Genomic DNA, 25,578 nt, shown 5'->3' on the forward strand with positions numbered 1-25,578 from the left:
GTGCAGTGTAACAGCAGCAGCTCTGAGCACTCAATCGTCCTCAACTGATCAAAAAATGCCAAAAGGTCCCATTTTATTTTTAACGGACGGTAGATAAATATCTAAGCAGGGAGTCGTCACTCTCCCCTTTATCATATTGTAAGTACCATCCTCTAAATACTGCATTTAAAAGCTGTGTTTCGGCGACTTGAAAATATTTACGTTAAGGCGGTCCACCATGTTCAGTCATGCAGTTTGACGCTGAGTTAGAAGTTTTCACCAGTTGCAGCAGAGTTTGCAAATGTAAGATTTGACATGGTTTTCAATGGCTGTAGAGTTTAAAGGAGCTATTAGTACGTTTTATTATGGCTACGTAGCCAGCGTTAGCATCAACAGCTGTTTACCAACCAGTCTAGAAGAAATGTTTGGAAGTATCCATAGCTAACCAGAGCTGGTCTTATCACTGTCTGATAGCAACACAGTGTAGCCTCCCATTCAACACAGGCCCTATTATAACTACTGTACACTCCGATAAACACAAAGATGGCTGAAGCTGCCGTCAAGGGACAGTCTACATTGTCATCTCCTGTCAAGAAACCACTTTTGGCGTTAGAGAAAACTTACAAATAGCCCCTTTAACAAATCTGGGTAGTTTATCAACTTTGCATCAGAACCCGTCTGAAACCGAGAGTGCAACAATCCAGGTAAATGTAAGTTTGGCATGACACGGCATCCTTAATATGCTCTTAGTTCGGTGTACAAAACTCGTTATAACTGGCATCTGCTGCTCATACGTACTGTATACCCATTATCAACATAGTTTCATCAAACCACAAGTTCTCACTGCGATATTATTTTTGAAATAAGCTTATACCACATACAGTAAATAACCATTCATGCTGTGGTAGTCATTGCTGAAAACCACTGACACATTTACAGATCTTTGACTCCAAAAAACAAAGTCCACCTCTGCCCTCGGCATCTTATGGTTATGGCTATCTTAGTTTTGCAAAACAAATGTGCTTCGATCCAACCGCTGAAAAGTTGAGGGTAGAATTAAACTTGAGGGTCGTACAAAATAAAAGTCCTGCAAGTCACTTTGACACGAGAAGGCATTTTTTCTCCATCGTTTGGCTTAATGTAAAAAACTGGTTTTCTACAGAACCAGGGAGGGACCGGACAGCAATCGTACTGGTTTTTTAAGTAAACAACTTAATAAAGTTTCCTTTTCCTCTAAAAGAAAAAACAAGTCACTTTTAGAGTTTGTACTTCAAACAATGAAAGTATAAATGATGAGACTTTTTAAAAGTAATTCTTCCTTGTACAGTTAACTTAACATTTTAAAAAACCTTTCTCTGTACAGTCTGGATATGAGCGTGTCTCTGTTTTCCGTGTAGTTGTGCTGTTGATGTTTTCATGCACATAAAGGGGGAGGAAAAATTATTTTTAACATTTTGTACTTCTAGTAAAACCCAAGAGCAAGACAGCTAAGGTGTTTGTACGCACACACACAACAAGTTTAAAGGCTTATCAGTGTGCGCATAAATAACTGTTTTCCACAGTTGACTACAGTTTCACTATAATTACGGAGTGATTATAGTGTTTTCTTTAATCGTGTGTCACTGTGATGTTGTGTTATGTTCCTCACTTCGAAATAACCGCCTTCTTAGTGATACTTGCTCTCCTGCTTCCTCCTCCTCCTGCTACTCCTCCTCCTTGCCAAAGATGGCCGGGGATGGTGAAGGCATCCACGCTCATGCCCATGGTTTTGGAGGGGATGGCACTAAACTGCTTCCTGTCTGAACTGTATTTGTAGATGGACTCCACCTGGGTGGAGGTAATTGTCCGGGGACCCATGCCAGCCAATCGTATCAGCTCCTGGGTGTCGGGATTCATGGTGTAAACTCCTCTGAACTGGCAGCTGGAGTCTCGGAAGAGGATGAGGAAGTGGTTGGCGGGAGACTTCTCCATTTCCTGAGGTTGGTAGAAGATGGAGAGAGGAGAGAGATGCAACAGATCGTATCGGTGCTCTAGTTTTAATCATCGACTTCAAACATGCAAATAACCCAGTTGGGTGTCTAAAAATAGTTAGAGTAATAGAATTCATGTTTTAATTAGTAGAGTGCTGCAGGAATGAGTCCTGAAATCTGTCAAGGGTTTTTGGACAGAGAACTGAATAAGACCTGTGGTTAAGATCAAAAGATTTTCACATTTCATTCTATGACATTATAATGTTATTAAACAAATGTCATGATCTTTTTAAGCTTTTATGTCTCTACAAAAAGTTTAGTTATGAACAAATGACAAAAGGAGACATCAGAGGTGCTCAAGGATATTAAACACCATCAACAATCTACTCATGAGTCCGACTTAACAGCCGTGTTGTGTTGATACTCGCACTATTACTGATTAATCAAACAAGCTAGTTCATGGCCTAAGATTTGCTTATTTCTTCTGGTGATAATATTTATGCTTGAAAAGTGCCATTTGTGAAGATTATCTTGTTGTAACATGTAAATATTGTAAATGTATTTTTTAATCACTGACATTGTTCTCTAGTCTACAATGATCCAAAAGCAAATGGAAAAATCCCTCTGGCTTTTTGGTGAGAGAAACAGGCTGATGCAAACTTCAGGGTTGGCCTACAAAAATTTTACCATCCCTCCAGCACTCTATTAATATTTTAGTGTTAATACAGAACACAAAGACGACGCAGAAAATGAATCCGCTACCTCGACTATCTTGTTTTTTTGTGTCTCGTTGACCTTTCCAGCGAGGCAGCAGCGTGAGAGAGCGTTGTGAATGATGAATTTGTTGGACTTGAAGCTTGGTTCTTTGAAGAGCTTTGGACCTAAAATTATGAACACAGACATGTTTTGAATTATAAGCAGCTTGGCAGAACATAAGAGTACTCAACGCCTGAGATGTACTGTGGTGTTGCTGCACTGTACCTGTGTACTCTGGGGCAGGTGAGGTTCCATTGGAGCCACTCTCCCAGTCCTTGTCTCCGTTCAGATTGGCCAATCGACTTGTTGTCGCACATCCTAATGGTGATTCAGGGCGAATGCTGGAGAGATGCGAAACAATGCGCACATTATCTATCTGTGCTATACCAGAGAACAAACCAATTCCTACCTGGGTAATCAATATGAAAGTAGTGAGTTACAAGAATAGCTCAACCTTACATTTTGAGGATTAGTAGGACAGCAATGCAAAAGGTGTTAGCTGTGATAGTTACAAAATCTAAAGACTGAAGAAAACTGAAGAGTAGCTCGCTGACTCTCTCGGACATAAGGTAGGATTTCAACAGCCCTCGCACAAGTGCAGTTCTTTGGTTTTAAGCGCAAGTAGCCTAATGGTGCACAAAGTATGACCAAGAACTAGCCAGAACAAGCAATAGGAGCTAATTAGCATTATTAACAAGCATGTTTCAGGTTCTGGAAGCTAGCATACTGAAGTATAAGCTGTAATATTTAGCTTACTGTGTTGATAGCAAAGAGTATGCTAACATTGGCATATTTAACAGCTAATGTTAGCAAGTTTATATTTATCATGGAACTTTTTTTTGCTTTTAGCATATTAGCATTCATCTCACACTGTCACAGTCATCTAGATACATCCTTGAGTTTCTGTACCAAATTTCATGGCAATCCCTCCAACAGCTGGAAATTCTTCCCTATTTTCATGATACCAATGTAGGTTTAACCTCTGTTAATGAGAGGTATATAAATGCTGTATTCTGTACCTGTGAGTCTTTTTAGTGGAGTCACCACCACGGTTTCCTGGCTCATCTGTTGCTGCCAAGTTGAGCGAGGAGTGAGAGTAGACTTTGGTCAACTTAGAGGCTGGAGAAACATCAAGACACAAAACAGTTTAGTCAAATGAATCATCTACAAACAGCCAATTTGATATCCAGTAAATTGTTATCTTTTGACTTTACCGGTTGTTCCCTTGGCTGGACTCAGAGACAGCTTTGTTTCCTCCCTGGTCATGCTGCGAGGTCGAGAGCGGGCTTTCTTGGCTGAAGTTCGCCCCTGACTGGGTGTTTTCTGCCGCAGCACTTTGTCCAGATCTTCCATGATCTTGAGCTGATGCCGTCGTGCGTACTCCGCACGCGTGAAATCCCCCCGACGGGCTGGAGTAGCAGGAGGTGTGGGTGATGGGGAGGTGGTGCCGGCGGGAGGCGTATTGCAGGGTGACGCTACCCTTTTGTCTGAAGTTGCAAGTCTGAGACGAGGAGAAAAAAAGATAACTTTGACAAACGAAACAAGTGCAAACTTGGATTCAAGATGCTGAGATGCATGTAGGTATGTTTTACCTGTTATCCCTTTCTTGCTCATGCCACTGTCTCCTCCTCTTCATCTCCTCTGCTCTCTTCTGCTGCCTCTCCATCAGGGCAGCTCTACGCTGGGCCATCTCTCCCTCACTATGTACATCCTCCTACAACCAAACAATATATATATGTCGTCATGAATTTATGTACATGCAAAACAAAGTCCTATGTCCCTTGTTCAAGCACTCACCTTAAAGAAGAATCCTATTCCTCCTTTGGTTTCCAGGTCGCTCTGTTCTCCACTTGCTTCCAAAGTTTCAGTCTGTCCTGTTTCTTCTTTGGGTTCGGGTTGTTGTTCCGGCAAATCTTGAGCCTCCATAGCCAGATTCAGCTGCTCTAAAGGATCGAAGGGTTCTGTGGCAAGTTGTCGTGCAGGTTCTGCAGCAGATTCTGTGTGATCACTCATAGAGTCGGAGGAAAACTCCTGCCCTTCGTCGGTTGGTTCATCACTGCCTCCTTCTGGGCCTCCGAGAGATGATAGTGACACCTCAATGAGGCTGCAGCGTTTGTCCACACCTACGCCTCTTCCTGCCTCACCTACGGCACTGTACGCAGCAGAAAGGGACAAAGTCTCGCTTTCAAATGAGCACTCTGAAGGAGCACCGGAGCTGCTACCGCCGGCACCCCGGGGCCGATCGAGTCTTGGCTGAGACAAGATCGGCAGCCCTCCAACAGACTCTGAGTCCTCCTGCTCCAGCTCCAGGCTGAACTGGGTGGGTGTCTCACTAGAGCCGGTTTCTGAGGTGCTCTCCTCAGGCTGCGGCTGCTGAGGCTGAAGCTGAGGAGACTCCTGAGGCGTCCGGGGACCACCGATACGGAAGGAGGAGGACGTCTGAACCTGACACTTGCTGGGCGACACACGGCGCAAGTGGGGGAGGGTGTCCACAGTCTGAGTTGGTGTCAAAACCCGATTGAGTGGAGGGAACTTGAGTTCGGAAGGGCGATGGGGGCGCTGATTTTGGGTTCGTGGGTGGTGTTTGGGGCTGCGAGGTGTGGAGGAGGAGTGAATCTTAGTGCGGGGAGCCGGGCAAGAGGAGGAGATAACAGTTTTCGGGGAAGTCGACAAGGAATGAGTGTGAGCGTGTCGTAAAGGAGAGGAGGCAGAGGGGAGGTTGGGATTGGTAGGGATCATCCAAGCTTTCCCGTTACTCCTGGTAGGAGTCTTTGTCGGGGTTCTCGGAGGAGTCTTTGTCGGGGTGCGGGGAGGGGTTCTGGGTGGTGTTTTGATGTTGCCCCTGGGTGTTGACTTTGGAGTGGTTCTGGGCGTATTTCTGGGTCTTTGGTTGCTCATGAGCTGCTGTTGCTGATCTGTAAGTTTCTGCATGTCCTTCTGGAGTGACTGAAGAGCATCACTCAGTTTCTGCACCACTTCATTATATTCCACAATGACTCCTTCACCTGGTTTCTCTTTCTCCTTCTCTTTCTCCTTCTCTTTCTCCTTCTCCTGCTCCTTCTCTGCCCCTTTCTTAGTTTCAATGGAGAAGGTGACCTGCTTCTCCAGTCGAGGAGGATTGGAGACAGATGGCTTCTCTTTCTCCTTATCTTCTTCTTTTTCCTTTCCCTCCTTTTCTTTCTTTTCCTTCTCCTCCTCCTGTTTCAGTTGCTCTTCCATGCGGGTCAGACGCTCCTCCAGGGTGAGATTATCCTCTCCCTCTCCCTCTCCCTCCCCTCCTCCCTCTCCTTGCTCTCTTTTAAGTTGAAGGAAAGCAGTTTTTCCAAGTCTCTGTCTATGTTTGGCAAAAATGGCTTCAATGCGTCTTTTTTGGGCTTCAATGCTCTTGCGTTTTTCCTCCAGACGAGCCCCCAACTCCCAGGCCTCGGACCCCGGTTCAGGGCCCCTCGGACCGGGGCTGTCCTGGCGGCTTGGTGCCCCCGCTGGGGTTGAGGGGGTGTTTGGGGTTCCTGGGGTTGTCGGGGTCGCGGCGGAGGCTGCCTCCTCTCCGGGGGTGGCGGGATGCCTTCGTCTGTTGTTGTCTCGTCGCTCAGCAAAGCTCGTCATTCTCGGACTATTGCTGGTGCTGTGGTTTCCTTGACGATTGTTACCGGGTCGAATATTACCAGGGGCGTTTCTTGGTGCATCGTCTGATAGTTCAGAGGAGTCGACGCTGCCATCTCGCAGGACAGAGTCATCGTCACGTGACATATCAGAGCTCCGGCCTGACCTCTCCCTCCTCTCTCCCCTTCCTTGCCTTTCTGTGTCTCCCCCTTCTCCTCCAACGGGCCGGTAGAGGACTCCGGAGCGACAGGGAGCAGAGCTACTGAGCTGAGGATTATCCTCCTCGGGGGAGTGCAGGAAGAAACCTGCAGGGGCTCCCTCGGGACGTAACCTGGGCTCGGGCCTTCCTCCCAGCACTCCTCTTCCACTTTTCTCCGGCGTCCTTCCCTTCTTCCGATCTTTGCTATTGGGAGTATGAACCACCTGTAGAGCCTCCTCGATCGTCGGAAGCTCTCCTAGCGGTGCTGCGTGTGCATAAGGGCCCCAGGAAGACCGCTGCGATGGGGCCGAGGCGCTGACCATGCTGCTTAGGTCCTCGGGAGGGCTGTACGGGACACGAGACATCCCCGCTGAGGTCACCGGTGAGGTCATTGCAGGGATGCCGGTGGTTAGGCTGTCAGTGCTGACAGAGCGAAAGACAGAATCTATTGGGTTTCCCATGACAATGTCAACATCACTGTCCAGCCCAAATGGGATGCTGAAAGTCACTGCGGACAGAGGACGACTGCAGAGACGGGGGTGATGATGGAGGGATGGACCAATGGATGGGTGGTGCCACACAGTACGAAAAAGCAGGGACCACAGAAGCCAAAGAAAGAAAGAAGATTAAAAATTAAGATAAAATATGAATGCAACACAACATTTACTATAAAAATCACACAAAGCCTGTTAATGGAGGTACCTGATTTGTTTCTTTGTCCAACTTTTGTTTTCTGCAAAGACGGATAAAAAGAAACAAATGAGTCTATAAAACTTTACTAATTTAAAAGAAACACAATCCTGGGCACAGGATTTCTTACCTGGTGACACCGGAGAAGAGATGGGCACAAAGGGTTGTTTGAAGATAAAGGAGGGAGAACCACTGAAACAGGACAAAACAGCAAAATGCTGCTCATTCACTACTTATTAATCAAAACCAACTAAAACATTTCAGAACTTTCTGTTACAGCTTTGACGCTTAGATCAAAACATGAACCATTTACATCAGATTTTTCTTTTTTCCAACTTTAATTTAATGGTTTGTTTTTGTCTCAATAAAATCCTTCAGTGGTGGGTCCAGGTGGGCAGAGCTTGGTGCTTTGTTGTGACATCACTAAGTAACAGAAGTCCTGACAGCTCATTTTAAGGCTCAGTTTCTGAGTACAGGCTGTGAGTATTTCTCTGTAGACTGAGACTTTGATGCTTTCATGGTGTTAATATAAAACCTAGACCTGCTTTATAATAAAAACAAATACACAGACATCTAGTACTTTACATAACATGTGACCTTTAAATACCTTATGTTCAAATTTATCACAGAAAATTGGCATTTGTTTTGATTTAGATAAAAAGAAAATGAGTGGTTGTTCAAGAACTAAAAAAACAGACTTTAAACAACAGATTTCTTATTTGTGAGTGGTTTTCACATGACGTTTCTAATACCTGTTGCTGTTCCCAGTGACAGGGCTTGTACAGTCCAATAACCCCGAGATATCTGAAATACACAGAGGCAGTTTATTAATCCAACAGCGTAACAGTGTATAAATATTACAGGAATGAACCAGAAACAAACTGCATATCACAGACCTGTGAGGTCGATGGGCTGTATGGGCTGCACAAAGTCAGGCTTCTTCACCTCAAACCAGTCCAGCAGTTCTGCTATGAAGCTCATGATGTTCAGCTGAGGGGGGAGAGGAACAAAAGCACATCAGGTAACCAAACATGAGGTTAGATTTCAGAGGAATCAGCAAATCGGCTTAGTTTTAGAGAAACAGCAACAACACCCATCAGATAATTCAGCAAATGTAAATAGATATTAGACTGTCAACACAGTCAGCAGTTGTGTGCTTGTCTGTAACTCCCTGTTCACACTTGTAATGCTCTAGATTGTTGTCATATCTATGATCCTACATTTTAATCTTAATCTATTTAAAATTAAAACAATCTTCAAGCAGTTGTTTATCTTAAATGATCATGTCTTACATGAACACACTGTCTGGACGAGGTAGAATGATACTGCTATTCTTATTTTTTTTAAAAGGTGAAATCAAATATTTTCCTATTTCAGTCTAGAAATACAGGAATAAGATGTGTGTCTGGTGGACGTTGGGTTGTAATATTAGATCAAACCACGGCCGCACAGTCCTGATTAAGCAGAGCCGATTGTAAAAAGAAGACAAGACGAGAACTACTTTCCAGACACGGCTGCTGGGCGGAAATGTTTGAAATGTAGTTCCAGCTTTGTATTTACCTCGAGATGTCTGTCTCGTAATGTTACATGATTATTTCATAGCGTGGTGAATGTGCAGGTCACAACTTGTCCAAGAGAGCGTTTTGGAGTTGTTGAATTGTGTATTTGATGAGTTTTGAGGGACAGGGGATCGGTACCGTTCACCTCTATTGTGTTCACTGAGCAGCTCACGTCTCTGCCCCGCTGATCTCAAAACAACATGCACCGAAAATTAAAGGTAAATAACCTACTGCTATGACTATAGAGATTATAGCAATAGGCGAATTTGCCAAAATGTTGAACTATCCCGTCAAGTGTGTGTTGAAACTGTAGGGGTGAAGATGCTTACATGGAGAATGGGTGGAGCGTAGAGCAGGTCCTCCACAGCCAGGGGGCAGCAGCTCTGTAAGCTGCTCTCACAAAGCTCTTTGATCAGCTGCAGGTTGTAGAGACTGTCGGCCACTGACATGGTGTCCTTCAGACACACATCTGGAGCAGAAGAAACAGGAGCACATCGACTTGAATATACAGTGTGTTTCATAACAGGTGCTTTTAAATCATATTTTATTAATGAATTCCTAATTATAAACAAACATTCTACCAGTAAAATCTAACATAGCCTATTCAAGATATAAGAAGATATAAGATTAAAGGATAGGCATAATTTAAGCATCTGTCAGCTAAATATGAATATTTCAACATCTGATGTGAATGCATTGCATATGCATTTGTGTTAGTGTCTGAGTTTATGTGCGCACCCTCTAGAGGCAGCAAGCTGGGGCAGTAGTAGTGCAACACAGCAGCGATAGCACAGCCATTAGAGAGATCTTTGACCGCAGACACCAGAGGGAAGGTAGGAGTCATCTTAGACTGCACTTTGTCCTTCCTATAGCGAATCTAGAGAGGTAAGAAAGAGGGAGTAGGGGGGAGGAAGATGAGAAAGAGAGAAGAGGATAAAAAGAGGAAGAGTTGTGCAAACGGGTAGGAAACAGAAACAGCAAATGGGCAAAGTGAGGGAAAAGGAGGAGAGATCATAAAGCAGAGACAATTACAGGTGTGAAAATAAAGATTTGTACATTTAGGTTACATTTAAGAGAGTTAGAACAACGATAAAGGAAATGTTAAAAAAGAAGAAAAAAAGCCGGGGGGGTGTGTCCGTCTCTCAGACAACAAATAAAACCATCGACTAAAACTGTGCAGCCAGCCAAGACTCCAGGGGAAATTGCAAGGAGAAGAAAACCCAAAGAAACAAAGCGCAAGACCAGTGATGCCTCAACTGAGAAACATCTGTGTACACACACACACACACACACACACACACATACACACACACACACACACACCAACCAGGAGGTGCAGTGCAAACGATTAAAATAAAAAACAATAAGAAGAAACTACTATGTCAGTGATTCAAAGTGAAAATGAGGGCGTTTCTCCTCCGGTGTCCATGCAGCAGAAAACAGGCACTGACGACACGGTGAGGGAAAAACTACACAATCAGATTGTTTTTTTGTTTTGTTTTGGATAATTTTACAGCTCAGATGCTCGATTGCTCTTTTAAAAGTTCTGATTGCATTGGCTGTAATTTGTGCTCAATGATGCTGTGCAGCCTTGTTGTAGGAGTACAGAGGTCAAAAGGTCGACGCCCCTACAACATGGCTCTGTGACACACACTTCACAGAAAACATTGTGAGACATAAATAAAAATGGAAAAAAGTTGTGTTAAAGGGATAGTTCAACATTTTGGCAAATTGGGCCCATTGCCATAATCCATATAGTCATAGCAGTAGGTTTGTTACCTTTAATTGTCGGTGCAAGCTATTTTTAGAACGGCGAAGCAGAGCCGTGAGCTGCTCAGAGCTACGCTACGGAGGCTAATGGGATTTCTTGGTTTCCCTCATCAAACTCATCAAATACACAATCCAACAACTCCAAAACGCTCTGGTGGACAAGTTGTGACCTGCACATTCACCACGATATGAAATAATAACAGAACGTTACAAGACAGAGTTGTTTTAGAGGTAAATTCATGCAAAACCGTTGATGCGCGTCCCTGTCAGGGGCAGTTTTTCGGCAAGCAGACTCTAGATTTACCTCTAAAACAACTCTGTCTGGTAACGTTCTGTTATTATCTCATAGCGTGGTGAATGTGCAGCTCGCGGCTCTGCTCCACCGTTCTAAAAACATCTTGCACCGACAATTAAAGGTAACGAACCTACTGCTATGACTATAGGGATTATGGCAATGGACCAATTTGCCAAAATGTTGAACTATCCCTTTAAAGGTTAATGAGCTTCATTTGATCCATCCAACCACGGGGTTGGAGTGGTGATTAGTTTGCAGTCATTGGTCAGCGGCTGAGAGGTGTCGCAGTGCGTTGCTACGGGAGACGTGGAGGGTGAGGGCGAGATAAGAGCGAGGTGTTATACGTTACCACTGGCGGCTTATTCCCCGACTCCTTCAAACAAAAAGCGATAGCATGCTGGATGGGGGCGGGGGGGGAGGGGGGGATGGCAGAGAGAGGGAAACAAGCATAAATGACAAGGGGGCCGGTCACCATGGGAACCGCCACACCACAAAGTCACATGGTACTGCTCAGAGAGAGAGAGGAGCGACAGGGGAGGAGGAAGAGGGGGAAGAGGAGGAGAGGAAGAGGGAAAAGGAGAAGGAGAGGAAGGGGGAAAACGAAAGGGGTGGGGGGAGCATACATAGTTTAAAGGAATAGTTCATGCTGATGAAGTAGTTTTTTATTCCTCAAAATGCATCTGGAGACCTGGGGGGGGGCGGTTCGTAGTCCAACGAAATCCTTATATCAGAGTCAAAAAGGTCCATAAAACTACACAAAAACCTTGTAATCTTCCTCCACACTGCTCGTCCGCTGCAATCCAAGTGTCCTGAAGGGATATAGTCCAGAGTTTACTCGAAACTATGTCATTTAGGACATTTTTACAGCCTAAACAGTCCTATTGACTCTCATATAAGGATTTTGTTGGACTACGAACCGGCCTCCCGGGTCTCCAGATGCACTTTGAGGAATAAAAAACTACTCCGGAGTATTCATCAGCATGAGAGTGAGTCAATAATGACTAAATTTCATTTTTTGGTGAACTATTCCTTTAATATCACCTCCCTCTCTCCCTCCCCAACATCTCCTCCTCCTCCTCCTCCCTCTGGGCAGTTTGAGATGAAAACTGATGACTGAATGTAACAAAGTCAGAAACACCCTCAAGGTCCAAAACATCATCAGTTCATAACAACAATAATCATAATAATCATAATAACAATAATAATAATAATAATAACAATAACAACAGTAATAATGATTTCATTTCAGAGGCATCGGATCTGATTAGTCAGTTGAAAAGGTCACACACACACACACACACACACACACAAAAACACGTCTCATAACGGGACAGATAAGAGAGGATGTGTGGCGTTTCCAGCAGGCACAGTAACGTCAGCCATAGCAGATGGACAGACTCAGAGAGAGAGAGAGAGAGAGAGAGAGAGAGAGAGAGAGAGAGAGAGGAAAAGGAGTGTACACTTACTGGGACTAGTTTCCAGTACCAACGGGTGGATTGACACTGCAAGAGAGCAACGACGACGACGACGACGACGACACACACAGACAAAAACCAGAGGGAGAAAACAGAGAAGCAGAGCGAGGTCGATGTTAGAGGCTTCAGCAACGACAGGCGGTTCAGTTATGATCAATTATGATGAAGTCATCAACTCACTTCTAATGAAGGGACGGAGCTCTGAATGAATGAACTGACAGTGACTGTCTATGTACAGCAGTTTGACATTAATGTTAAAGGGATAGTTCAACATTTTGGCAAATTGGCCCATTGCCATAATCCCTATAGTCATAGCAGTAGGTTCGTTACCTTTAATTGTCGGTGCAAGCTATTTTTAGAACGGCGGAGCAGAGCCGCAAGCTGCTCAGAGCTACGCTACGGAGGCTAATGGGATTTCTTGGTTTCCCTCATCAAACTCATCAAATACACAATCCAACAACGCCAAAAGAGTTGTTTTCGAGGTAAATTCATGCAAAACCGCTGATGCGCATTCCCGTTGGGGGCAGTTTTTCGGGAAGCAGTCTCTGCATTTACCTCTAATACAACTCTGTCTGGTAACGTTCTGTTATTATCTCATAGCGTGGTGAATGTGCAGGTCACAACTTGTCCACCAGAGCGTTTTGGAGTTGTTGGATCGTGTATTTGATGAGTTTGATGAGGGAAACTAAGAAATCCCATGAGCCTCCGTAGTGTAGCTCTGAGCAGCTCGCGGCTCTGCTCCGCCGTTCTAAAAATAGCTTGCACCGACAATTAAAGGTAACAAACCTACTGCTATGACTATAGGGATTATGGCAATGGGCCAATTTGCCAAAATGTTGAACTATCCCTTTAACGGATCCTCCAGACAGTGGTGGAGTGTTTTTTTCTTTCTTTTTTTAAATCTGATGAATAAAACTTGGACTTTTCTAGTCTCTAGCACCATTCAAAGCACTTTACGCTGTCAGTCATACATTCATCCAGCACCAGTAGCTATAAATAGATTATACTGTGTTTGATCGGTGATACATCAGGAGCAATTGTGGGTTCAGTATCTTGACACTTGACACACAGGCAGGCTGGAAGAGCTGGGGATCGAACCACCGACCTTCTGGTTCTGGTTAGTGAACAACCTGTTCTACCTCCCAAACGAGTCAGTTAATTTCACTGCTGACCGAGTTACAGCGTGTTAAAGGTCAGAAGACTGTGTTTTAATTGAATATGAAAGTTGTTTGCTGGAGCATCTGTGGTCAGTGTGTGTGTGTGTGTGTGTGTGTGTGTGTGTGTGTGTGTGTTTTACCGAGTCCTGAACAGGCTGCATGTCCGTACACGTTGGTGGCTTGACGGCGGGCTCTTCTTCTTCTGTGCTTTCTCTCAACTTCTGGTTCAGCTGTAATCACAAGGTTATGACTGTTAGAGGACGAGTTTGTTGTTTTTCCCTTTTTATTTTCATTTTAATATGTCATTTCTATACAAAAAAGGCTCCAGCCTCATGATTTGCTGTTTAAAATAAAGACTAACAACCACCTTTTACAATATCCTGCTTCACCTCTTTTTTTTTTTTTTTTTTCCTTTTCTCTTGTGTTTGTTTTTGTATTTATTTATTTTTATTTATATACATATATAATTTCCTTCTTTTTGTCTTGTTGTTGTTGAGCCCTTTCTGCTCTTGTCCTGTTTTTATGTTTTCCGGAAAAAAAAAAAAAAAAAAAAATATCCTGCTTCACCATTGTTGAATCTGATACAACTCAATGAATGAAAACAGCATCAGAGGACAAAGAACAAACAGGAGGTATATAAGCTGCACTAATATTAAAATGAAATATATGAAATTAAAAATACAATTAACATATTAATACTATATAGGAAAAAAAAAAAAACTCACTGCGTTATATTGATCATAAAAACGTCACATGATCAGCTTTTATTATCTCTTTGATCATAAACAACCATAAACTAAACCAAGCCGCATGTGTAATTGGTTCATTCATTTATCTTTATTGCTACTTTTTAAACACCCAGTAACCACAACAATTGGCTGCTGTCGCTTGCATAATATTTTGCATAATAATGAAACAATTAACAACATTATTTTATGATTTAAATATAAAAAATGTGAATCCAGTACTTATATACGTAGATGAGTTTGGAGGGAAACAACAACAACAACGTGTCCTCACCCTGTTGACCCAGAAGAGCAGAGCGTTCTCCCACGGCGACCCGACGCCCATCTGCTCCGCCTCCGCCGCCATCTTCACCTGACCCACCGTCTCTCTAGCCGCCAGTGACATCAGAGCGTCCATCAGGGCGAGGTGGGACTTCTGCACCGAGTCAGGGACGAAGAAGAGCTTGTTAGTGCATGATACTGAAGAAATGTATTTTTATGGTAATTCTATATATTTTTATAATGCATCGAGCAGAGTTTGACCATGGGGCAGAGGTCATGTGACAGCATACAAACCTACAACAAAGTTCATGCATTTTTAGTTATATATTTGTAAATAAATTATTATTTTGAAAAAGTCAAAAGTCCTTTCTCAGTATTGGTTTTGTTGTTTTATAGAAGGAAAACACTGTTCAGATGTTTGAGGTGTCACTAAAGCAAAAAATATTAACGTCAAAGTCACTGTTCTGCTTGACATGTTTCTTTCCACAAAAAGCTCGTTTTCTCAGTGTTTTGGTCAAAAACTGGTGTTTTTGGCGAAACTAGCCTATGTTCTACTGCTGTTTACTAAAGAATGGAAAAAGGTAGAAACAAACTTTTTTCCCAATAAAAGAAGAGAGTCTATTCTTTCTCTTGGTAGTTTTGGTGTTTACATAGTCATAGAACACAATATTCTGTGGGTCTGGAAAGATCGGTCAAAATGCTCTAAAACGGCTGGCAGCCAATGAGTTAAACATAAAAATGGATGGATTACTGAATAGGACGAATGTGTGGAAGTCAAAGAGCTCATTTAAAAAACACTAATGTTACATCTTCCCTCTCTTCCAGTCTGCTACACACAGTTGGAGCGGTGGGGGTCTCAAACTTGTGCTCGTTTTCTGAGAGGATTTTACATTGAGCCTGATATAAGCTCTTTAAACATCACTAATACTGTGTTTATTTTCTTTACAACCTCATTTCTCTTTCCTTCCTTCCATCATCTCAACTTAACTCTTTCCTTCCTTATCTCCTAATTCCCTTGCCTTAGTCATTTCCTCTCTCTTCATTCCCTCTCCTTCCTCATGTCAGTCCAACTTTCCTTCAACTACTCAAATAAAATGCAGCAGAAATTGAGGTTTAACTTTGTTTTTCGACTCAGATAGGACTTTTATTTTGAAACTTTTATTTAGAAAACTAAATTGAAACATTGTTGTGCTGTTACCTCGACCTTGACAATAACTTAAAATTTTCTTCCACTGCAGATTGAAATCTAAAGACCTGAACACACACACACCGTCTTGATGGGGACGTTGGTGAGATCCTCCTCGGTGACGTCTACATCCTGGACCTTTGGAGTGAATCCTTTCTTGATGAGGAACTGCAGCAGGGCCGAGTTGTCGGCCGGCGGTGACGCCTGCGACGCCGGCGCAGAGACGGCGGCGTGTCCCTGAGCGAGCAGCGCCTGAGCTCGGCAGTAGATCTCCGGGGAGAGAAGCAGCTTGGAGACGGCCGGCTTGAGGTGCTCCTGCTCATACTGGTCCTTGTAGAGCGGCTCCCGCAGCTCCACTGGGACATTTTCTAAAGAGAAAGAGAGAGAGAGGGGACGACTCTGTGAGTTTGCTTCATAAAGTTTGGTAACACTTTATAATAAGTACACACTATTAAGCATTAGTTAAGCATTAATAAATACTGAATTCTTCATTTAGAATAAATGATTATTCATTAATATGTAGTTTATAAATACAGTTAGTGCTTATCAATGATGAGTAAAACATGTTTAACTGTGTTTATAAACTACATACTAATGAGTATTCATGTGTTATAAATGATAAATTCAGTATTTAATGCTTAACTAATGCTTAATGGTGTGTACTTATTGTGTTACCTAAAGTTTCATGCAGATATTCATGGTTCCCAGAGGACGGATCCTGAGGACTTTCCTGACTCCCCTGTGGTGACACCATGAGGTTGAATTTTCTGAATTGCATTGAGACGCCCAGATAACTTTTGGTTGAATATTTATTTCAACATTTATTTCACATGTACGTGATCCCCAGAGGATAACTCCTATTTGGCTTTTTCTTTACCGACATCCACAGGTCCAACATTTCCACTAGTTTGTTAAAAACAGCTGTTAAGTGGACATTCAAGTTCCTGAATGATCGTCTGACTCACTCTTCTGCAAACATCTGGTTCTCCTTCATCATTTACCAGTGTTTTGACTACTTTGGTGCAAATATTCAAGTTCATTCATGATGATGTTTGTTAAATAAGGAGCTTCGATGACAAGGCCGCTTTAGTTTATGACCAAATACCTGAAAAACTAATCAGTTTGGCCCAAAGAGCTCAATGCAAGAGACAAATATGCATATAAAAAAAATTGCATCAGTTTCACAAAATACACAACACTCACAACACAATGCAAGTGTTTCCAGGGACACAAGAAAAGTGACAGCTTTTGTTTCATTACATGTTTATGGACTTTAAAAGTTATCAAGACAACTAGTGAGTGGTGTTTGAGAATAAGCTGAGTTTGTTCGGTTTATTTTAACGTCAATATCACATGATTCAGATTTTATTGCAAATACTGTTAGCGTAGCATTAGTCTTTAGCTAGGTCCATCACCTGGAAACACTTCCATTGTGTTGTGTTGCATGTGTTGTCAAGTTGATTAAGTTATTTTCTGAATGTGTAGCATGTGTTTTTTTCAGTTGCATTGTGTTGACCTCTCTGGGCCACCGTAGCTTCAGCCTTTAGTGCTCTAAAGCGAAACGTCAGCACTAATGTAAGAGGCTAAACTAAGATAATTGGTCATAAGTTATTAGTTGAACATGTGCAACCTGCTTAGCATCAGCATGTTGGCATCACTCTGCATGCACGGCTGAAGTGTCTCACTGTTGTTGACATTTAGAGGTGGAGAAACATTCGTGCCTGCAGCAGAGCTCTGAATTAATATTTCAGTGGATGAACGGTCCACTCAGACTCAGTCATTATCTATGAGGAGGTTTCTGAGTGTGTGAGTGAGTGCATTCATTCATGTGAAGGACAATCTCTAAGCTGCATGTGAGGAAGCAGAACAATGAAGCAGTTGATGGTGCAGATATGAGTTCTTTTTTTTTTTTGTTACTGCAGATACACTGCAATAAAATGTGGGGAAATGAGTCATCGTCCCTGCTGCATCAGTAGCTCCTACTTTAACTCCGGTGCAATGAGAACTGCTTCGTCAAGTCTCATTGTCCCATGTGGGGAAAAGGTTACAGAGGCCACAGAGGCTGCTGCAGAGAGACAGAGAGAGACTGCTGCTCCAATACACTGCAAAAACTCAAAATCTATTATATTTATAATATTTGTCTTATTTCTTGTCAAAATGTCTAATTACTAGTCAAAACTAATCTCTTTTCCACTTAAACTCATCACCTAAAAATTGTTTCAAACACATTTTTATTTGAACAAGGTGAGGCAGCATTTCTATGCAGACACTATCTGGAACAAACTCCCAGAAACCTGCAGGTCTGCCAGAACCCTCAGTGCCTTTAAATCAACATTAAAGACTTTCATGTTTGCTGATGCCTTTCATTAACTGCACTGTAACATTATTCTGTTATTTTATATCTTCTTTTTTTTTTTTACTATGTTTTAGTTGTTCTGTCTCCCTTTCTGTTTTACTTCTTTTTATACCTGTTCTAATTCTTTCTCTTGTCTGTTTTCAAATAATGTTTGCTTTTTATGTTCTCATTTTGCTAATATGTAAAGCACCTTGAGTTGTCTTATTGCGGAAGGGTGCTATACAAATAAACTTGCCTTTGCCTTTGAAATAAGTAGAAAAATCTGCCCGTGTTAGCAAGTTTTTTGAGGTTGTAATAAGGAAGAAAAACTTGCTCCACTATCAGATTTTTCTATTTAATTCAAATTAAAATATGCTTGAAAGAAGTAAAAAGTGTCTAAAAACAATTAAGCTACTTTTTATGTGATGAGTCTTATTTTAAGTATAATGAGATTTGTTTTGACTAGAAATTACATTTTGACTTTTTTTTTTTTTTTGCAGTGTACTTGTGTTGTTTGCTCTATCAAGTAAAAACTGAATGAGTGGTGGATAAAAAGTGAAGAAGTGGAAATGAGCCTGCAGGAGGGGGTAATGTCATCATCTGCATGAACAGCTCAGCTCAGAGAGGTTAGTGGGAGTGTGTGTCAAGAAGAAAGTCTTATGATGTGCAAAAGTCTCCGACCGCGACGAGTGGGTCAGTTCACACACACACTCAGGACACACTATGAACACACACACACACTCAGGACACACAGGACACACTATGAACACACTATGAACACACACACACTCAGGACACACAGGACACACTATGAACACACTCACTCTTTCCTGACTGACCCATATTCCAGCTCTGCAGCTTGTGTGCGGCTGCAGGATGAGTCGGGATAATCCTGGAGATTCTTCAAGGGAATATCAGAGTCTACATCTCCACAATTTACCCGTTCAGTCAATCTTCTTCTCCTCTAAGCCTCTACCGTTTCTTTTTTCCACTCCTTTACTCCTTCATCTGTCCATACTCATCTAACTACCAACTATCGTAATGAGGCCTAACAACTCCACTTCATCGTCTCTGTGTGTAACCTACTACTGGGAGGGTTTTTGTATCAAACTGTGACTCAAACTGAGAAGAGGAGAGGAAAGAAGAGAGGAGAGGGGAGGAGGGAAGGGAAGGGAAGGAGAGGAGAGGAGAGGAGAGGAGAGGAGAGGAGAGGTGAGGAGAGGAGAGGAGAGGAGAGGAGAGGAGAGGAGAGGAGAGGAGAGGAGAGGAGGGGAGGCGAGGAGAGGAGAGGATAGGATAGGATAGGATAGGAGAGAGGAGAGGAGGGAAGAGAAGGAGAGGAGAGGAGAGGAGAGGAGAGGAGAGGAGAGGAGAGGAGAGGAGAGGAGAGGAGAGGAGAGGAGAGGAGAGGAGAGGAGAGGAGAGAGGAGAGGAGAGAAGGGAAGGAGAGGAGAGGAGAGAAGAGAAGAGAGGAGAAGAGAAGAGAAGAGAAGAGAAGAGAAGAGAAGAGAGGAAAGGAGAGGAGAGGAGAGTTCAGAAGAGAAGAGAGGAGAGAAGAGAGGAGAGGAGAGGAGGGGAGGGGAGAGGAAAGGAGAGGGTAGAAGAGAAGAGAAGAGAAGAGGAGAGAAAGAGAAGAAAAAGAGAAGAGGAGGAGGCAGAGAAAGAGAAGAGAACAAGAAGAAAAGAGAAAGACAACAACAAGAAGACAAAGAGAAGAATAGTGGAGAAGAAGAGGCAAAGAAGAATGGAATAGGAGAGAAAAAGTGAAAAAAGAGGAGAGGAGACAAAGAAGAGAAGAAGAAAAGAGAGGAAGAGGAGAGGAGGAGAGGAGAGGAAAGAAGAAGAGAGAAGAGAACAAGAAGACAAAGAGAAGAATAGTGGAGAAGAAGAGGCGAGAGAAAAAGTGAAAAAAGAGGAAACGAGACGAAGAAGAAAACAAGAAAAGAGAGGAAGAGTAGATATCTGTGTCACTACATAAACAACAGTGTGAACACACACTCCACTGCAGTGACACACACATACACACAGTTTTTGGGGTTAAACCGTTGCCTTTCACACGCTGCAGCACTGGGAGGAAATAGGACTGCTGTCGCTATGGGAACGGTGGAAATGGAAAGCGGCCATTCTGTCCCGATGGCAACGGAGAGAGAGAGACGGAGAGAGAGACAGAGACACGGAGAGAGAGACACGGGGCTGCTGAGTGGGACCCAGTTGAACCATTTAAACCCAGTTAACACGACAACGTAATGAGATCTGTGTTAGAAACAGAAACACAACGACAACAACGGTCGACTCATCGATCACATGAACACAAACATGTCACTGACTCACTCTCACACACACACACACAGACACACACTCTGAGGCTGCAGCTCATGTTCACTGCTTATTGATTCATCAGCTGATCAGTTCCCCATTAGACCGACTGATTCATTGTCTCATCAATAAAGCTGCTGCGTCTACGTGTTCCGTGTTTCATCATGGTCGTCAGGACACAAACCACAGATATTGATTGTTTGACGTCTCTGATTGGAAAATAACTGAAGCGATTATCGGTTTATTGATATTGTAGCGCCTCACTAGGGGGCAGCAGAAACAAGACGTGCACTATTATCACCTTTAAGTCGATATGGTTAGTTCATTTTATACATACAGTGCACATGAGGCAACAACACTATAGCACTTATTAAAGGGATTGTTCAACATTTTGGGAAATTGGCCCATTGCCATAATCCCTATAGTCATAGCAGTAGGTTCGTTACCTTTAATTGTCGGTGCAAGCTAGTTTTAGAACAGCAGAGCAGAGCCGCGAGCTGCTCAGAGCTACGCTACGCAGGCTCATGGGATTTCTTGGTTTCCCTCATCAAACTCATCAAACACACAATCCAACAACTCCAAAACGCTCCGGTGGACAAGTTGTGACCTGCACATTCACCACGCTATGAGATGATAACGGAGCGTAAGAGACAGAGTTGTTTTTGAGGAAAAAGCTGCTTCCTGAAAAACTGCCTCCGACGGGAACGCACATCAGTGGTTTTGCATGAATTTACCTCTAAAACAACTCTGTCTCGTAACATCCTGATGTTATCTCTGTTCTAAAAATAGCTTGAACTGACAATTAAAGGTAACAAACCTACTGCTATGACTATAGGGATTATGGCAATGGGCCAATTTGCCAAAATGTTAAACTATCCCTTTAAGAATAATGTGAACCAATATTAAAATACTGATTGTAGCCACTTTAAAGAGAAATTAGATTAAATATATTTTGTGTCTGGGTTTTGGTCCGTGCCCAGATTTTGAGATATCAACCCATGTCTGACTCTGTCCTAAATATAATAGAGGTTTACAGTTTTTTATTGTGGTGCTAAATGCCTTGAAATGTCTCGTCTGTCTTTAATAGAACAAAGTCCCTGTCAGTCTCGACATTTCCCAGACATCACTTTGATATGATGCCTCTGTAAATACTTAATAGCTGAGAATAGAAACTCTTGAAAACATCGACCGTCATCTTTTTCAAGTTATATCTTTATATTTTGTATTTATCAGTGTAATTTTGTCAGTTAGCTACTTCTGTTTTCTGATCCTGATACTTATTATTCTTCACATTTGACCTACTTCATTACAAACTCTTGTTTATATTCTGATTGTCTCCATGTTTTGTTTTGTTTGGTACAGTATAAAGGTGAGTTTTAGTAAATTCACAAACAGCTTCAGGGTTTATATCGTTTCTTTGCTTTATAAAAATAACAAGATGAAACCAGGAGGACGAGACTGTGATTAAGTTATTGGGATGAAGGACATCCGTTGGCCACGTCACATATAATCAATCTGAATCTGTGTGTGTGTGTGTGTGTGTGTGTGTGTGTGTGTGTGTGTGTGTGTGTGTGTGGGTGTGTGTGTGTGTGTGTGTGTGTGGGTGTGAATCCCATGTGTGGCTTTATTAGTGCTATTTTCTTCCGGGCTTCTTCCATCTAAACTGGACGAGACGCCCACTGGGCCTGTTGAACATCTGACAGACAAACTACAGTGAAGTGAAGCCGTCCTCCTCCCTCCCTCCTGCTGAGACGTCTCCAGCTCATCTCTCCCTCTCTCCTCCTGTCTGTCCGTCCCACTGACTCCAAGAGACATAAATGTAACGTGAAATTCTGTCTGAGGCCATTACTACAGCAGACACACACACACACAGATACACACAGATTATTACATAACGGACAACTGTGTAAATTTACTATTGTAGTTTTCAACAGCCAACTGTGTGACATCACTGAACACACACACACACACACACACACACACACACACACACACACATGGAGCTGATGTGATGTTTTGATCATCAATGAGTCATTTAGGATTTTTTTTTTAAACATTCAAATATTTTGTGGTCCGATACAGAAATGTAAGTATCAGCAGTGATTTTCCACATATGTCTCTTATGAGATTCACATTCTGTGGATATATGAAGATATTATGACACATTAGGAAAACATCTATAGTAAAATGAATGTGTACATATATTAAACACCTTTCTATGGTGAATGTTTACCTGGTATACAACCATAAGATTATTAACTTATAGCTACTGTCTATGTAAATCTATTATAACACAGGCAATTATTTCTTTTTCCAATTTTGAACATGTCTGTGTTTCCATACAAGGAACGTGGCCTCAGACTTTTACATAGAATATATATAATATAATATGACATACTGTAGTGAGAAACTTTAGGATGGACATTTGTAAATGTCTGCAACTCATACACGGTGTGATTATCTGCGGCACTCGGCCTGCGGCCTCGTGCCTGCGACCGAATCACAGCCGTGCTGATATACAGTACAACAGCACTCCCTCTCGTGTGATATTGCTTATATATATATATATATATATATATATATATATATATATATATATATATATATATATATATATATATATATATATATATATATATATATATATATATATATGTTAATATCAATATATGAAATTGTTCTTATTTCCAAACGCTTTCATATTAAATCTGGCTTTCATCTTTTTATTTTTTATATTTGGAAATGCAGTAGCCTTTCTGTACACGTCTGCAGTAGATTTCTGTATGGGCTCCTATAATCTCTAAGAGGATTTACTCTTTTTTTGGTTTTATATCGTTATAAATGGAATAAATTTGGGTTTTGAGCTGCTGTCTGGACAAAGTGAGCGACGTGATGACTTCACCTTGACCTACATGAACTTATGACATGATTGTCACCATTTTCTTTCTTTCTTTCTTTCTTTCTTTCTTTCTTTCTTTCTTTCTTTCTTTCTTTCATACCCTGATCAATAATGATAATAATCATTGATTGCAGCCCCAGGCAGTAACACCATCACACTATGATGTCATCCTGTACACACCACATAACCACAGACTGTTAATAAAGAGACAGAGGTGAGTCTCATGTCAACAACAGCACGACATCATATAAAAGCTTCATTAATTAATCATCGTTGTTATCAATACTAATAATAATCTCAGTCTCAGATTAAATAAAATGCCTCTGAACTGCAGGTGGCTCCGTCCTGTCCATCACTGCTCTGAGATAACAGAGAAAACCTGCTCGTGCACCTTTGTCCTGTCACGTGATAAGACATTATCTCTGATCTTGATCATGGATTTGAAGAATAAAAAAAAATGAATTTGCACCAAAAACCCTCTCCATTGTCTTCCAGCAGGACCCACTATGTCACCTTCACTCCACTGCCACGCGCTCCTATAGCAGCCCAACGTGCGTGCGTAACACTGACACAAATATTATGCGGGCCTGACCCATTTACAGGCGGCCCACGCAGAAACAGCCCACGTCGCTGTTTGCAGTTGTTTTTAACTGTGAAGGTGACGGTGACGAGTTTATATCTGGGTTTACATCTCAGCCTGGTGAACCCCACTGTCACACGCACACGCACACGCACGGGCCTGATGTGGCGGCTCTGACAAAAGGCTTTGTGTGCGCTGCAGCGATGACAGCCTCCGGTTCCTTCATGCATCACGCAGCGCGCAGGAGATTCCTCCTGACATGCCTCATATTCATGTCAGTAACTGGCTGCAGACGGTGAACACGGTCCTGCGACCTGCACAGGGAGGGATGCGCGCTGCTGAGCCGAGCACCGGGGCAGCGGCTCGGAGAGGATGAGGATGGATGGATGCTGGAAGCTGGAGGTTTCCCTCCTGGATGACAAATACATACATAAAAAAGAAAGGGGGGGAGAAACGTCCAACTCCGAGCTCCATATATAGCCGGATGAATTATTAAGCGCCCCACCCAAAGCTGCTGCGCGCCTCAGTGCTGTGGACAGACAGAGAGAGACCCGGGGTCTGTTAGTAGCTACTACCTGCAGAGCCGTACGACTTCGACAGCAGCCACCGGACGCTGGCGCAGATCTTGGCCCGGGTGAAGTCGTACTGGTCCAGCGGTTTGATCTCCGGCACCGAGAAGGTCTTCTTCATCGCGCTGGGAGAGTCCACCATGGCCGCGCTGTGCCGCACGGACGACACGGAGGAGGAGGAGGAGGAGGAGGAGGAGGAGGAGGCAGCAGCAGCAGCGGTGGCACCGCACCGGGAAAATGTGAGGAGGAGGGATGGAGGAGGAGGAGGAGGAGGAGGAGGAGGAGGGGGGCAGATGGAGGAGGACCCTGTGATGCAGCCGCAGACTGGAACAAATCAACGATGACAAGACACAAAAAGTTCAACATTAGCGGTGCGTTGGCAAGAAATCGGTCTAAAAACGATCCTAAATGTGAATAAATAAAATCTGTGACACGCAGAATAACCCACCTCAGCCGGCTCCACGCCCCCGTGCACGTCACACTGTGGACCAATCGGGATGATGATGCTCATCAAACCCTCCGTGTTTTGGATCCAAAGCAGCTGCAGAAGCTTTGACAGGTCCGATGATGAGACTGCGTCACGTTAAATGCTAATGAAGAACAATAATAAGCACCACCAAACACAATGAGACGCTCTCAGATTCCGACTGTGACTGGGAAATAGATCAGTAGGAGTCAGTCAGTGTCCGTCTCCCTCCACGTGGCGGTGCCCGTGAGCAAGGCACCGGCTTCACCCCCGTCAGCTGACTCAGTGAACCGGTCACAGGGAGAAACAGAGGGAACAGAAAAGTCTGAGCAAGTGAAATGTCTGGTTTAATACTAATAATGTCACTCATTTATTACCTTAAAACAGGGGTCTTCAACGTTTTGCAGGCCAAGGACCCCCAAACTGACGGAGAGATGGAGCAGGGACCCCTACTATATTAAAAAATTGTGTATTATATTAATCTGGGCCCAGTGCTACGTATAAATATACCTTGTTTTTGTGCATTCAAGCTATTTAAATAATACACAGGTTCATATTTGCTTGTTTTTATTTTACACATGTACAGGTAGGAGTGAGTAGGGGGCTGTGCCACTGCCATTAAACACACCTTGTTAACCGATACCAATGCGAATGTCTGTCAATTGCATGCTAATCATGCATACAAGATATTCAAATTGATGTTTTTATTTTAAACATAAATGTGGAACCGAAAAAAATTAAGAAAATTGTCTCAACAACCACAAATT

General features: G+C 42.9%; 1 protein-coding gene across 1 annotated transcript; it reads right to left on the bottom strand.

Moving 5' to 3' along the window:
• Positions 1-1,623: 1,623 nt before the first annotated feature.
• On the bottom strand, positions 1,624-24,549 carry LOC310994586 (calmodulin-regulated spectrin-associated protein 3-like; the record flags this gene model as incomplete). The annotated part of the gene is made up of 19 exons (XM_083983320.1): positions 24,352-24,549; positions 15,731-16,014; positions 14,474-14,614; positions 13,594-13,683; positions 12,288-12,323; positions 11,171-11,218; positions 9,495-9,633; positions 9,086-9,225; positions 8,094-8,187; positions 7,950-8,001; positions 7,328-7,389; positions 7,210-7,240; positions 4,503-7,032; positions 4,298-4,419; positions 3,920-4,206; positions 3,725-3,824; positions 2,931-3,046; positions 2,712-2,830; positions 1,624-1,953 (listed from the first exon to the last, which is right to left on the bottom strand). The coding sequence occupies exons 1-19, from the start codon at positions 24,485-24,487 to the stop codon at positions 1,624-1,626; spliced, it is 4,857 nt and encodes a 1,618-aa protein (XP_083839446.1). The 5' UTR covers positions 24,488-24,549.
• Positions 24,550-25,578: the final 1,029 nt, after the last annotated feature.

The sequence above is a fragment of the Trachurus trachurus genome (assembly GCF_905171665.1).
Source record: "Trachurus trachurus genome assembly, chromosome: 1".
NCBI lineage: Eukaryota > Metazoa > Chordata > Actinopteri > Carangiformes > Carangidae > Trachurus > Trachurus trachurus.